This window comes from Sturnus vulgaris, chromosome 9 (assembly GCF_052056855.1).
Source record: "Sturnus vulgaris isolate bStuVul1 chromosome 9, bStuVul1.hap1, whole genome shotgun sequence".
Lineage (NCBI taxonomy): Eukaryota > Metazoa > Chordata > Aves > Passeriformes > Sturnidae > Sturnus > Sturnus vulgaris.
This window is the reverse complement of record NC_142251.1, coordinates 16,562,293-16,576,197: the sequence shown is the minus strand read 5'-3', so window position 1 is coordinate 16,576,197 and position 13,905 is coordinate 16,562,293. Positions and strand designations below refer to the sequence as shown.

At 36.0% G+C, this 13,905-nt stretch overlaps 1 protein-coding gene across 6 annotated transcripts in view; it reads left to right on the top strand.

The window, feature by feature from the left end:
• The window catches only part of ZNF644 (zinc finger protein 644), a 51,686-nt gene that overhangs the window by 25,756 nt on the left and 12,025 nt on the right, over positions 1-13,905 (top strand). For 2 of the 6 annotated variants that reach the window (XM_088169954.1, XM_088169955.1), the window contains exons 3-6: positions 5,832-5,904; positions 7,164-10,177; positions 10,351-10,956; positions 13,506-13,628. In XM_088169954.1, coding sequence (XP_088026080.1) covers positions 7,195-10,177; positions 10,351-10,956; positions 13,506-13,628 — 3,712 coding nt within the window. In that variant the 5' untranslated portion in view covers positions 5,832-5,904; positions 7,164-7,194. Of the gene's footprint in view, positions 1-5,831; positions 5,938-6,712; positions 10,178-10,350; positions 10,957-13,505; positions 13,629-13,905 lie in introns of those variants that run through there. The other 4 variants (XM_088169959.1, XM_088169956.1, XM_088169958.1 and 1 more) reach the window with 4 other exon arrangements.

Here is a 13,905-nt window from a genome sequence, read left to right as displayed (position 1 = left end):
CCTCAGGGTACAGATTTAGTCCTGCACACTTCGTACTACTGATCACAACCCTTAATTTTTTGGCAGTGTGATAAAGATGCCTCACGGCAAGGATAGGAGCAGAACTTTTATTTGTCGATTGTAATGAAGAAATCATTCTGGTTTTAATAATGCTACTGGTTAATAAAATTGTTTATTGTGTTGTGTCTAGATAAAAGCAATTTTTTGTACCATACTTGAGGCTTGGGAATACGTTTCACTGAAAAACAAAGGTAATGGTGCTGAAGGAGATTAATAGTGTTCTCTCAGACATTTAGTTTCTTTAGAAGGAAAGCATGAGATAGCATCAAGGAAGAGAATTTATGCATGTAAAAGGTAAGGAAGCAGTTTAGAAACTGATAGTCATTACCATGTATCACTGCATTTAGGACAATTCAATATTTGATTGCAGTTCTCATTTCTAGCAGAGCTAATGTCAGTACAATTCAAACTACATTGCATTAGTAAAAATCCAAACTAGAGAGCTGCAGGAACATGAAGACAAGTACCTGGCTGTCGTGTGTGAACAGGGCTGTGGAATTCTGGGCAGGAGTTACGAAGCCTGTGGAGTTGCCAGACAGCATGTGCCTGTTCTTAAGTTACCAGATTCAACATATTTGTTTTGTGTTCTGGCTAGTCATCTTTTAGAAATACGTAGTTCATTTTGAAAAGCACTTGCCGATGAAACCATCCTAAACTGCTGCACGAGCAGTTAAAATCAGAGGAGTATTTTTTGTAGTGATGCATACGGTTCTTGTGACACTTAAATTGTACTGTCATTTATTATTATTGATTTCAGTATTGAATTTTAGCATGATGCCCCCCATTGTGACAAACTGGTTTATTTTCCCAAGCAAATCAATACTAGAGAGGAGTAAGATTAAGAATGGTTGGTGGCAGTAATGGAATTCTCTTTTGTTCTTTCTAATTGTATGATGGTTGTTCTTAAGTTCTGTCCAATTTCCTTTCACATGAGATGTTAATGTAACATTCTTAGGTGTTTTAGACTAGAAATTGAGTTTCTGAAATTTTGACATCTTTAAGGAATTTTTGGTTTCCTTACTGTTCTTGACAGAGAGCTTTTGAAGACATTGTTGCATTGGGAACTAAGTTTAAGGAAAATAACTTTTGGAAAAAGTGTGCTTCAGATTTGATATTCTCAATTATAATCTTACTAAAAAGATGAGCTCCTCTTGTCACGGCTCCTCTATAACAGAATTTCTTTGTGGTCACTTTTTTCTACAGATATTTGACAACTCGGTGAACTTTCTAACAGTAAAAAAAGTTATTCTGTAGGTGGTAGTAACTTTGTATTTATTTAGGTATAATACAAATGTTGTATGGTAATATTTCATACTGCTTTAAAAACTTTTAATATGGCAGTCTGTGAACAGCTGTGTATTTGAATTGTATTGAAGATAACTAGTTTTGAATGGAACTCCTCATGTTGTAGTTAGATTAATAACTGCAGCCTGTGTGTAAAGTAGGTGTGGGGGGGCAGTACTCATGGTGTTATGCATATTAAGCTGTCTCTTCACTACAGAAGTTTGAAAAAAGTGTTCATTTGTAGATTTCAAAGCTAAGTAAGGCAGTCTACAAGTAATGTTTCTGCTGTGCAGAAGGAAATGTATTTTCAACCATTTAGTTTGCAAACACAAATAGAAGCTGGGGGAAGGCAAGGTGGGTCACTGACTGGTCCTCTAGTTGTCAGGCTTTGTGGTTTTATTTCCATCTGAAGAGTGGATTGGGATAGCTTTTAAAAAAGAAATAAACTGGAAAACAAGTAATAGATATTCTAATGATCAGTGTGTCATGATTTTATTGATTTGGGGCATTAATATTGCTAGATAACACCCAAAGCTCCAGAGGCATAAACCGTGCGTTACTATATGGAAGAGGCAAAAATATTGTGCAGCTGTATTCTAAGGGTATTTTTTTGAAGATGTGGCTGGTTTGTGCTGATACATTACCAGTTCCTCTATTGCTCTGTACAAACCTTCATTTTCCAGAGATTCTTAAACCTTTCTCTTCTGACAGAAGGTCAGATGGCTTGATGTTTGCCATGATTAAGGTTTTAAAGCATAGACTGTGATGGGGCAAAATGGAAGGAGATGATGCCTTTTTAGTCCTGTACTATGATGTACTTTAACTCTCTCTGGTACTCTGTTGCCTAAAAAATCTGTGACTTCGGTTCCATCACCTTTAATATAATTTGTCACTTGAGAAAGCTTCATTATGAAACACTTGTGGAAAAGATGGTAGGTTTTGTTAGTTTTCTCTGCTTACATTTTGAAGTCTTGATGAAAGATCTATAAATGGGAGCAGTGCAGACCTGAAGCACCTCTCCTATCTGTTGAATATTTGAACAATCCCTTGAGTGTCCTGGTTATTCACATATCTGCTTAAAGAACTTGGCTTATGAGGAGTGGTTTAGCATAGGACCAGTACGTTTTTGCTTTGTAACAGCACTGCTGAAAGACACTGTATTTCGTCAGTTTTTTTAAAGCTGATTAAATTCAAACCATTTAGGAGACGGCTTGTAAGTTGTTGTGCTGCTTAATAGTCACTCTGTGCTTTTAGCTCATTGGCTCATATTTATGAATTTCGTGAGAAACTGGATATCAGAACACATAAAGGTATTTCATGCTTTTCACAAACTCAGCTAAATTCTTCTGTCTTAACTTTTCAGCTCCAGTGTGCTTTCAGATTTACTGTAAATTCCTATAAAATGACACAGTGCTTGCAACAGAGGCTGCCAGATCTCTTGCCTACAACTGCTAGTAGGCAACAGCATGGTGTGCTTAGCACTGAGGTGTAAGCTTTCCTGAGCTAGCATTGCATGAAGGCAGTGCTCCTAATTTGGTGTGTGACCCTACTGCATAGTAAAGGTTGTCATTATGAAATAGAACTTGGAAAGGTCATAAACCTACTGATAATAAATACAATTAATAATGTACATAGAACAATGGATTTAAGTACATTCCTATCAAAAAGAATTATTAATGAACAGAAAGTGGACAGCATAGATCTGATGACAGGAAGGTTGCATCTAATCTGAATTACTGAGTGACCTAGGAAGCTTGCTTGGAGGGATTACCAAATAATTATGTTAATATGCAATTATCACCTCATTTCTTCTGTAGTAACCTCAAGATGTAGTGTAGTAAGGGTGTTATAGCAAGTGCTGATAGTTTGCAAAAATACTGATGTTCAAGATTTTTTAAGACAATAAGATTAGCTTAAGGCATTTAAATTATGAACTGTCAGCTTGGAGATAGATCTGACCTTACACTTTTTTAGTGCTTAGATTATCTGGCCACAGGCAGTCATATCTGCAGAACACATTACGATTTTTAAAACTGATACTTTATGAACAAAAACAGTATTTAAAATTAGCTGGATTTTAAATCAATTAATAAGTAGTGGCGTTTGGCTTAGCAGTTAGGATAAATAATTGGTTTCTACTTTTGAATATGAAATAATCTCTGTATAGAAAATAGCATAGCAAGTAAACCAAGAATAACACTGTTAAATGCACTGCAGTTATTCTATGCTTAACTGAAATAATTGAATTGAATTTTACCTAGCCATTAGATAAAATGTTTCAAAGGTAGGAGCTGGGATTATGTACACTTTTGCAGGCTTTTCCAGACACTTTCCATCACCATTTTTACATGTATATATCTCCAAAGTGTATTGCACTTAGATGCTTAAATAAAAATTACCTCAGCTCTCTTGTTGAGGTGATATAGTCCTGGTAGTGGATATGATAAGCAGTACTTTCAATAAATTGAAAATTTGATCTCAATTTTTAATTTTTCAAATACATCAAATATTAAATGCTATATATTTTGACAGAATTAATAATTTTGTATTCCTGATATAGTATAGAGAAGATAAATTTAAAACTCTGATGGAAGCATGCAAAGAATATTGCATAGCCTCGGTTACATCTTAGTTACAATGATTGATTTTTCTTTCTTTCCCAAGAGACAAGTTAGATGATAACATTTCCTCAAAAACATGGCATTGTGTCTTTAGTTATACCTGTCGTTGTCACTGCATAAATTCTGGCACGTGGAGTAGATAATGTAACTGAAGTATTGCATCTTGGTTCAACGTTATCGCAAGACTAAGTTATTGTGATTTCAAAATACATTTTCTGTTTTCTCTAATGCCACACTGTTAAAACTGTTAACTTTATTGTTGCTGTCCTGCACAAAAAATAGTGCGTTGTACCACCTTGATAGCTGGAAAGAATAATTATATATGATGATAAGAATAAAAATGATAATTAGCTGAAAATTTTTAAAATACAGCAGTGACATTATTGATACAGTAACCATTTCAGGCTTGATTCAAAGACTGAAATCTGTAGGGATACCTGTATTGCCATAGAAGACTTCTAATCATATCCATATGGAATACTTCACAATCTCTATTAATATACAGTATGGAGAGGAATCCTTAGAAGATTGTATTAGGTAATACTTCAGATATCTCTGATAAGTCTGAAGAGAATCTCAGTTTAATGGTGACCACAGGGTGTCACAGCCACCTTCTTAACTTCAGCTTTAACACAAATATTCATTAGCAGTGTGGTTTTGTATGTAGAGCAACATAGTTTTGTCTTCATCTTGTAAACCTGTGCGAAGTTTTGAGGAGCCATTCTGATAATGAGAATTTCAGTCTCCAAGCAGCACAGTATTCTCAGTCTGCCTTCCTGCTGTTCAGGGGGTACCAATGAAGTTGCTTTTAATGGGAAGCGTCTGTTCTTCCTCTGAACCCCTCACACCAGAACAGATGGGTGGATCTTGGAACATGGAAGGTTTTACCTCAGAGGTGGTAACAGTGAAGCCACTCATTAACACTGAATTTACCACTTCGTTAGCAACGTTGCTTCCTGTTGAGAAAAGCTAATACAGGCTCTCAGATTGAGCACGCTTTTGTCTGCTTCTGCAGCAATACACCAAGGAAAACGCACATCTTCCAGGCAAAGTTGTCTTGCTCAGTTTCTTATAAATGTTTTGTGAACAGTTTTATACTTTGCTGCCTGATGCTATATGAAGCCTACATTATTGAGTTGTAAAATTGCTGGAGCTGTTCTGCATCATTGTAGGCTTCACTTCTTTTAATTGACTTTTGCATTACTGATTATTAGTGCATGTTTGTACTGCCCATTTCTAACTTGTGTAGGTGATGTAAAGACTCCTGCTGGGTGGTGCATTATCACCATTTTAGGGTGATAGTTTTGGATGTGATCTTATTGGAAGTCATTATTATAGTGAAAAATGACCCATCTCAAAACAGCAAAGAAAAGCAAACATCTAAGAAATGGCAAGATGAGAAACTGGTGTGTCTTGTAAAACGTTTGTGTACAGGTATGTTACAGATAATAATATAATAAAATATTTCACACACTTTAAACATTTATTATGGCTCTGGTGTGAGCATTGCTGTATTTCTGAATGGGCTAGTTCAGTGATGGAGTAGCAAAGGAAGTATATTTTTAATGACTTATTATTTCATTGTATTTCTACTCCAAATAAAATTACTTTTATCTGCCAAAATAAGTTACTGTACATTAAGGTTTGTTTTCTACAAACTCAGAAGTGATTAAATAATTGCTTTGTCCTTTTGTTGATTTGAAACAAAACAAGTGCAATAAAAGAGAATTTCCATGAAGCTGTAGTTAGCTTTGAATTGTGTGGATAGCTGTCATTTGGTTGAATTGAAAATACTGGACATTTATTAAAACATTATGTGTGAAGATGAAAGTGGTGTTGTTTAACTAGGTTGTTTTCTCTCCTTAGGAAAAAAGGATGTCCAAAGTGGTCTTCCTGGATTTCAATAAAGGACCATTGCAGGAAGCCATGGATACTAGTTGTGAGTTATAACATCTTACTTAAAAAAGTCTAGGTAATAACTCCTTATAACTGAGTTCTATTCAAAATGTTAATTAGTAACTGAAACTATGTGATTACAGGAATCAAACCCCCAAAAGATCAAAGTGAGTAGTACTCTCTAAGGGTAAAAGACTTGATTTCTGTAAAATATAGATGTCCTGACTCCTAGATGAATGTTTTAATGTGTTATGCTCCCTGTGTTCTGAGGACCCGTATGAAAAGTGAATGCCAGGTCACACATTGATTTTCATGTGTAGGCAACTATTTGTGCTTGCTGAGCATTGAATAGATGATTTGATATATGAATAGAAGTCATTTGTAGAAAGACAAGGCCATCCACAGGGAATTGATATTAATTAACAGTATTTATTAACAGTAATTAATTAACAGAATTAACAGTAGTTCTCTGTACTGGAAGATATTGTTAGTGTCATGCTCTGGATTCAACACGGTGACTTCATCTGGTAGGTAAATCCTAATGAAATGTTTTGTTCTTAGAGTATTTTTTCCTCACCTTTGATAAGATGTTGTTTGATTTCCTTATAGTTTAAAATAACCTTATAAGCAAATAGGATTTGTTTTAAAGCAAGGAGAGTCCTTTTGTAAGAAGATAATAGGAAGACATCTAGTTAACTCAGTGAGTTTGATGCTTTGCTGTGTCTCTGTCACTAATCAGATGCTCAAAATCAGCTTTATTGTGTTTTTTCCTTCTGCAGGCTTCCATTTAGCATCAGGTCAATTGTATGGAAGTACTTCAAAAAAAGTGCTACCTTGAGAAATGTAAAGACTGTTTTAATTTCCTAAAGAAAGTATGTCTTGAAAAAACCCAAAATAGCTTGTAGATGTCTAGGTAGCCTTTACTCTTGACTTTGACTTTTGCAGAACAACTGAAGATAAACTGTATTTATGTACATAGAGAATGTATTTGAGTTTGTTTTGCAATCTAAATTTCCCCATCTTGCTTGTGTGTAGGTCTTAGGCTTCTTTAAACTGGGATATTTGGCAGTGATTAGTTTATGTATGGTTATTAATACTGCATATTTTAAAAAGTGTATTTTATTGCTTCATTGATTCACTATAAATGTCCTGGATATCCTAAATGAAAAGTAGATTTTTGAAAAGTTCAAAACATCTTTTTAGATTACAGTGTGAAGAGTGATCCTGAAGAAAAGCTGTAAATTAAAGTTGTCATTATTTATTTCTGCAATTGTCTGATTTTTTTTCTTGTTTCTTTTTTAGTATAAATGTATTTAATGGACAGACCAGCAATATGGATGATTTAGAAATAAATACTGGTGTCACTGGTGCTAAAGAAGAAGAAGAAATCCTATGTGATGATAATTTTGTATCTGAGGAAGAAGGTGGCATTCCTAAACCAGAAGAGAGTGACACATTGACTCTGACTGAGGAGCTATCAAGGGACAGATCTGAAAAAGCCTTAAGTGGAGGCCAGGCTTCTCTATTTATACACACTGGTGCTCCTACTGTTTCTAGTGAAAACTTCATGTTGTCTAGAGGAACTGCTGTTAATGGACCAGTTTCACACTCCACCTCAACAAAGACTTCCATTATGAATAAAGGCAGTGCTTCATTAACCACTGGACAGCCTGGAGGTCATCTCACAGATTCCTGCTCAACTTTGACAGTGGTTCATGATCTTCAGCTGCCTGCAAAGAGTACAACACAGAAATCAAATCAGCACCAAGTTTTATTTTTGTTACCTGATGTAGCACATGCTAAGAACCTGACTCATTCCATTAAAAATCTACCTACCTCTGCTTCAACTGGTTGTGATTCACAGAAAACAGTAGGAAACAGTGTAGATAGCACTTTAGTAGACCAAGTAGAAGTTTGTGAGGATGATAAAAATTTACTATTAAAAGATGATTGTGTTGATACATTAACAGGCATTTCCTCAGGTACAGGTGACTTCAGATCGGGGTGTGATCCTAGCTGGGATCCACAAAAAGAGTTTATACAGTTTCTTATGACAAATGAAGAAACAGCAGAGAAGTCTCCCATTCACTGTAAGGTAGGGATAGAAAAGAAGCGAAAAAGGAAAATGGATGTTAGTAAAATAACACGTTATACTGAAGACTGTTTTGATGATACCAGTTGTATTCCTAGTAAATCAAAACTATTAAATGTTGAATTCTTAGAGCAGAATGAGGAACTACAAATAGTAGAACCACAGAAATATTCGTTGAGTAAAGTAAAGCCTGAATCCACAGATGAAGAGCTGGAAACTGTTGATGGTATCCAGCAGCTCATTTATAGTCCCACTAGTAACTGTGCAGAAGATACTTCTCCTGTTCACACTAGCACTTTTCTATCCAATACTTTGAAAAACAAATGTGAAGAGAATGATTCTGAACCACCATCTACTTTTAGTACTGATGAACCATCATTTTATCCCTGTACAAAGTGCAATGTGAATTTTAGAGAGAAGAAACACCTGCATAGGCATATGATGTACCATTTAGATGGGAACAGTCATTTCCGGCATCTCAATGTCCCCAGGCCCTACGCATGTAGGGAATGTGGAAGGACATTTCGAGATCGTAATTCACTTCTTAAACATATGATAATTCACCAGGAAAGAAGGCAGAAACTGATGGAAGAAATCCGTGAGCTGAAAGAACTTCAGGATGAGGGTAGGAGTGCACGGTTACAATGCCCACAGTGTGTATTTGGTACCAATTGTCCCAAAACGTTTGTGCAGCATGCAAAGACCCATGAAAAAGATAAAAGGTATTATTGTTGTGAGGAATGCAATTTCATGGCTGTGACAGAAAATGAGTTGGAATGCCATCGAGGGATCGCTCATGGAGCAGTAGTCAAATGTTCAATTATTGGTAGTGACTTATCCCAGAGAAAAACCCAGAAAAAGGCATCCTTGAAAGATCCTTATTTAGGATCCTCGAGAAAGTCATCGACATATATGTGTAAGCTGTGTCCGTTTGCTACTTCAGCTAGAAGCATTTTAAAAAAACACATGGCATATTTGCATTCAGCATCATGCATTGATCCCTTTGGTAGCCATCTTAGACTAGAGAAAAGAAAAGGCAGCATAATGGAGGAATCTTTAGATTTTCGCAGCAGGACAAAACAGTTGATCAAACATTCTTCTACTTTTCCAAAGAACTCTGCTTTAAAACAGGATGTAAAAAGATCATTTGGCTCTACTTCACAGTCCAGTAACTTCACAAAACTTCACAAGAGACCCTACAGGATACAGAAGGCTCGGAAAAGCGTTTCACAGACATCTGTAAGTGTGTGCAATCTAAATTCTACAAACAAGAACTTTTTTATTAGAAGTAGCATTGACCAAAAACGTAAATGTTTTCATCAAGCAGCAAAGCAGAAAGCTAGTGTCAAAAAAAGTAATTATTTGTATAGACACAAATATGAAAACTACAGGATAATTAAAAAATCTAGTGACTCTTACCCTTTGCATTTAAAAAAGGAAGAGTCCAAATCTGTCAGTGCTTTACATTTATTTTCTTCATCAAGTAATAATTGTTTTGTCATGGATTCAAATAGCCTTGATTGCAAAAGGGCAGAAGGCTGTAAAGATCATAGACATGTAGCTGTAAAAAGAGTGGTTAAAGAATCCAAGAGGGAAGGCTCTGTTACAGGAGATGATTTGGATTGCTATCCAGATTTTCTGCATAAAATGACTGTTGTTGTTTTACAGAAACTAAACTCTGCTGAAAAAAAAGACAGCTATGAAACGGAGGATGAGAGTTCATGGGAAAATGTTGAACTATGTGATTACACTACACAGTCTGTGGAGGATGAATCTTACAGTGATATTAATCAGGAGCATGTAAACCTATTCCCCATATTCAAAGGTAAAATTGAAGATAATGAAGCTGCTGATAAATCTTCACTTGGTTATGAGCAGAATGATGGCTTTTATTTTGAGTATTACGAAGATGCTGAGGGTAGTAACTTCTTGCATGATTTGCATGATCCTCAGAATTTAGAAAATGTAGGATCAGCATTGCCAAAGCATAATTCAGTTTTCCATTGGACTGATTTGTCACTTGAAAAGAAGTCGTGCCCGTACTGTCCAGCAACCTTTGAAACAGGTGTTGGCTTGTCCAATCATGTCAGAGGACATCTTCACAGAGCTGGACTAAGCTATGAAGCTCGTCATGTTGTTTCACCAGAACAGATAGCAACAAGTGACAAAATGCAACATTTTAAAAGAGCTGGAACAGGGACTCCTGTTAAACGTGTCAGAAAAGGTAAGATTTGTTTTTTTATTTGGGTACGAAGTAAAGGGGGGGACAAAGGGGTTTACTGAGCACTGAGCAAGACTTGCTTTATCTTGTTGTAAAGCCTCTCTTCTCATGATTTGCAGTTGTCATATTTAACTGTATATAATTGTCAAAAAACATTATAATTATTTTCTTTGTAGCGATTGAGAAATCTGAAACTTCCTCTGAGCATACATGTCAGCTCTGTGGTGGCTGGTTTGATACTAAAATTGGATTGTCTAATCATGTGCGAGGACACCTGAAGAGGCTTGGCAAAACCAAGTGGGACGCACACAAATCTCCCATCTGTGTTCTGAATGAGATGATGCAAAATGAAGAGAAGTATGAAAAAATCCTAAAGGCTTTGAACAGTCGCCGTATTATTCCCAGACCATTTGTTGCTCAGAAATTTGCATCAAATGATGACTTTTTATCTCAGAATGTTATACCTCTTGAAGCATACCATAATGGCCTAAAGACTGAAGATATATCTGTGTCTGCATCGGAGGAAGAAGGGCTGAGTTTCCTAAATGAATGTGATGAAGCAAAAGCAGTGCTACATGATGAAAAAAGAAATCAATCACTTACACTGATAGAACTCCTGAAAAACAAGAGGTTAGGAGAAGAAAGGAATCCTGATATTTCCCCTCAAAAGATTCATAATCAAACTGCAAGAAAGAGGTTTGTTCAGAAATGTGTTCTTCCATTAAATGAAGACAGTCCATTGATGTATCAGCCGCAAAAAATGGACTTGACTATGCAGTCAGGTAAGAAGGTGTTTCTTGACAACATTTCCAAAGAATTATATAATTCATAGAAAATGTGCAAGTGCAGAGTATTTTATTTGAGATTCTGTTCATTTAATTCTTGTTTCATTTCCAGAGGACACTTGACTGCGAGAGGTAGCACAGCAAATTTTTCTGACATGTTTTTCCTAAAGTGAAAAAACCCCTCAGCAGCACTGAAGGGTTTTTGCATGGAATTTAGTTCCTGTTCTGCATATGACTGGGCATGCAAATTGAAAGCAGACAGAAAGTGAGCCTCAGTAAGGAAGAAGACATCCTGCAGTAAACAAGTTGAAGTGTCCATGCACATTTAGTAGAATAACAGTTCTGAAATGTTTGGGCTTGCAACCCCGGTTTTGGACGTTAAAACAGCTGGTTGGGGAATACTGCATTTAAGTCTTCAAGGTTTGTGCAAGGCAGCATTTGCTCAAACTAACAGAACTGTTGATACCATTACTGCAAATTGGTAAATCACTGTCAACTAATTTTGATGGTTTTAGGCCAACATACTCTTACAACATAGATTAATTCTTGTTTGTTGCAAATTGTGGCTATTGTGAAAAACTCATGCTTGCTTAGGGCCTGTCTATCCTGAGTGACAACCTGTGCTGGTTCAAGCTCTGTTGGCATACAGTTGTAGCCAGCAGGTTTCCAAAGCACAGCCTCTGACCATTAAGGACCTAGATTGTCCTTCCACTGAGAATTGTGCTAATCGAACAATTCTACAATCAACTTCCTAGATACTCTGTGTACTATTAGTATACAGACTCTATTAGAGCAGGCTCTTAGGGTGATGTTTTTAACTTACTTGTCACATGAGAATTATTTCTAGTCTTGGGGAACTCTTACAACATCCTTTTTAATATGTATGTAGAGGTTGCATTTACTGGTTTTCTTGGTTGGACGCCACCAATGCTGCAGGATTCTCTAGTTTGAGGAGCAGGTTCTTATTTTTATACCCCTGACTTTTTTGGTGCTGTTTCTTTTCTTGTTATTAACCAGGTTAGTAAAACTGGCAGTGCCTAGTACTTTTTCACCTATATTCTTTTCTTCCTTTAAACAAAAAACCCCAGCAATCTGATGTGCTCAGAAGTTCTTTTAGGGGGCTATAAAAGTGTGGCAATAAATCTCTTAAGAAAGGTGGCTTCCTAAAATGACATAGTAGAAGTGGGAAAGAATTACATTTTACGTCTTTTGTACGTCTGTGGTTGTCCCTTAAGACTGGAGATTGCTTAATAAAGGAAGTGTATCTGACAGGTTTAATGATTTGAAAAACAATGCTCATGGAATAGCTTGCCAAACCTGACACTGTGTTTTGCTTTCTGTGTAATATTTACTGCTCAGTACTAGGTAGAACCTGTTTGGTTGTGATGAACAACCAAGTAAAAATAAACATACGCTCGCATAGTACTAACAGTTCTGAATGGGGCCCGATAGTTTTCTGTGGCTGAGGTAACAGAATTTGATAACTAACGCACTGTGCCAGTTGAGTTAATAAGAAAATATTTAACATCAAGTTGAAAATCTTCTCGTTTTCCTAAAAAGGGCAAATATTCCTAATTCTGGTTTTAGTTTTAAAAAGGCTTTTACCAGCCAGGTGTTCTTCTTCTATAACTTGCCTGAAAAAACAGCATGTCTTCTGTGGGCTGCTGGAGAATAGCATTCTTTCTTTCCTGCAGAGACTTTTCAGCTGAGTAGTTTTAGGTTTTTCATTTATTCTTCTAATAATTTATTAGTAGAGAGCCTGAAATATTAGTTGACCAAAACAATATATCTTTGGTAACATGCAGGGAGAAATGTTATGGTGAAGTTGAGCAGGAGATAAGTTATAATGGTTTCTTTGTCTGTAAGTGAGGAGTTCAGTATTGTTTGATTGTTTTCGTGTGATAAATAGCATGTTGCTTTGTTGATATTTATTTAGCACAAATATTTTAGCAAAAAACTTCAAATCATTTATTTTCATTATCAATTGTGCATCTAATGTAATGAATAGAAAATGCACTGAACAAAATGTTTTGTCTAACAGCTGTTCAGTGGTGTGTTTTACCACCTTTTTCTCTGAGCCTTCAACAGCAGCCTAATTTTAATACTGAGCACTTTGGTCTTATGGGTAAAACACTTTTAATTGCCACTTTGTCAACTTGACTTTTCAAATTCTCTTTATTGGAAATTCTGAAAACTCTGAAATTTCTCAACAGAACTGTGCTATTCAAATTGCAGGATTATATTTTGGAATTAGAGCTTCATTATGTGGAGATCTGTAGGAGCTTGGTAGTAGGTATTAAATGCAGAGTAGCCTACCTGGCTCAAGTTGCCTCCTTTCTGTTCTTTTTCGAATAACACGGTTTGGCTTAAAGCACTAGGTGGAAAACTAATAACGGTTAACTTGGATCCTTCTAATATACTAAACAATCGCGTCAATGCAGTGAATATATTTTAAACCATCTTTATTGCAGAAAACTTTTTACAACGCTTTGAGAATTTCATTTTTTGAAGAGAGAACTGGATTATAGTTTTCTTTTGAATGATAGGTATGCCTGTGAAGCTTAGAACGTGTGTGCATTGCAATACGACGTTTACAAGTGCTGTTAGCCTGTCCAACCACTTACGCGCTTATGCACGAAAGAAGAGTGCTGGACTTTTGACTGGGACAGGTATGTTTTGTTACAGATGTAAAAGCAAGTCTGTCTATGATACATTTTCTTCATCAGACTGGACAAAAGCATTTGTTAATTCAAAATTATTTTGAAGCTTCTGCTGGTAAACGATTTATTTGCCATAAAACTTCAGCAACTTGTAAGAAAACGTATGTTGCTGTTGTCCACTCTCATGTCTGATTTTCATTCTTAGTCTTTGATTTTGGATCCAACACTTAAGGTATGTAAGCAAAACTAAGAGATGGTTGATTAAATTCATTCTCCTATGATATTA